This window comes from Parus major, chromosome 27, assembly GCF_001522545.3.
Source record: "Parus major isolate Abel chromosome 27, Parus_major1.1, whole genome shotgun sequence".
In the NCBI taxonomy this organism is placed as follows: Eukaryota; Metazoa; Chordata; class Aves; order Passeriformes; family Paridae; genus Parus; species Parus major.
Genome location: NC_031796.1, coordinates 784826 through 786369, shown reverse-complemented (window position 1 = coordinate 786369; position 1544 = coordinate 784826). Strand labels below are relative to the sequence as shown.

At 47.4% G+C, this 1544-nt stretch overlaps 1 protein-coding gene across 1 annotated transcript in view; it reads left to right on the top strand.

Moving 5' to 3' along the window:
* The window catches only part of FBXL20 (F-box and leucine rich repeat protein 20), a 39076-nt gene that overhangs the window by 20171 nt on the left and 17361 nt on the right, over positions 1 to 1544 (top strand). Inside the window, exon 4 of the mRNA XM_033520009.1 lies at positions 852 to 926. Coding sequence (XP_033375900.1) covers positions 852 to 926 — 75 coding nt within the window. The remainder of the gene's footprint in view (positions 1 to 851; positions 927 to 1544) is intronic.

Sequence of the window (1544 nt, the reverse complement as noted above, 5' to 3'; positions counted from 1 at the left end):
TCAGGGTGTTCTCCTGGGCTCTCAGGGTGTTCTCCTGGGCTGTCCCAGCTCCTGTTTGCACAGGGAGCACAGCATTCCATGGCACAGCACGGGGAGTTCCTGCAGGGATGTGCAGGAAGGCTCTGGAACATTTCTGCCCATGGAATTATGCAGCCACTGGGGCATTTCCCACTGCTTTTCTCCTGGCCATAACCAGACCTTAAAACAAACATCAGCAGTGAGGTTTAAACCCCAAAAAAATCAATTAACACTCAGTTCTGTCGTCTGTTGTGGCTCTGCACTAACTCCTGCCCCAGAACTGGTGTTCTGTGATGGGGAGGAGCTGGGATTTGGGATGGAAAATCCCCCTGTGTTTATCCCTGCCTCTTGCACAAGGCTGGCTCCTGGTTACTACAAGCTGCACTTGTTTACCTTGCTGACATAAATCCAGCTCCCTGCTCCCCATCTGGCTGAGGGCAGCTCCGAGTTCCTGCTCCTCCTTTGGGGCAGCAACCACGGCAGATTTTGGTGATTTAAACACAAACCAAGCCCTTTGTCACTGCTGCAGCTGCAGGGGGGGCTCAGCTGTGTCCTCTGGGAGTAAATCCCAGCCAGGAATGTGAAGATTCCCAAGCTCCAGGTGCTCTCCTGGATCACACCCACACCTCCCAGGGGAGTGGAAGCAGCCAGGGCAGCTCTTCCCTGGCTGGAGAACTCAGAATTCCAAATTGTGCCTGCCCAGTTCTCCCTGCAGGAATTACCTCTTGCTTTCCCACCTGGAACAGAATGTGGTTTCTCTCTGACTGGGTCCCCACTGACCTTTATTTTTTGTCATATTAACCACACATTTATATTTTTTCCCCCTGATAAAGGCATGGAATGTTCTGGCCCTGGATGGCAGTAACTGGCAGCGAATTGACCTGTTTGATTTCCAGAGGGATATTGAGGTATAATTGACATACAAACCCTTTTTTTTTTTTCTTGTTAAAATGTAATTACAGCCTAGAGTGGATTCATACTCCCAGCATAACCCTTTCTACCTTCCCTGGAGATAGAAATCATTAATTTCAGTTCTTCAGCTTCAGGGAGTCTTTTAAAAGTCTTGGCAATCCATTCAGCTTTTGAAAATGGACAGAATTCTACATCCCTAGCAAGACTTAAGGGTAGCAATGGAAGGAAAGTAGTTTTTGTCTGTTCTGAAAACAGAAATCGGTAGAAAAGGTTGATTTTTTGGGGAAAACTGCTGCTTTTATGAAAGAGAATTTCAGCTACTCCTCCTTTCACTCAGATAAGAACATGAGGGCTGTGTCTGTTGAAGCATGGCCTGCAGTGTTTGCATCTTTAATACCAAAAATTGAAATTGAAATGAAGGTGATTTGGGGTCCTGTCCCTAAAAGATGCAGCTTTGGAGCTGCTCCTTTGTGGCTGAACCCGTGGGATGTGGATTCTTCAGCACCAGTGGGGGTGGAGGCTGAAAATTCAAATTGCAATGGGCAGGAAAGGGGATGAGGAAAAACCCGATCCTTGAGTCTCTTCTCAGGGTGTTTTATCCTGTTTAAATCACA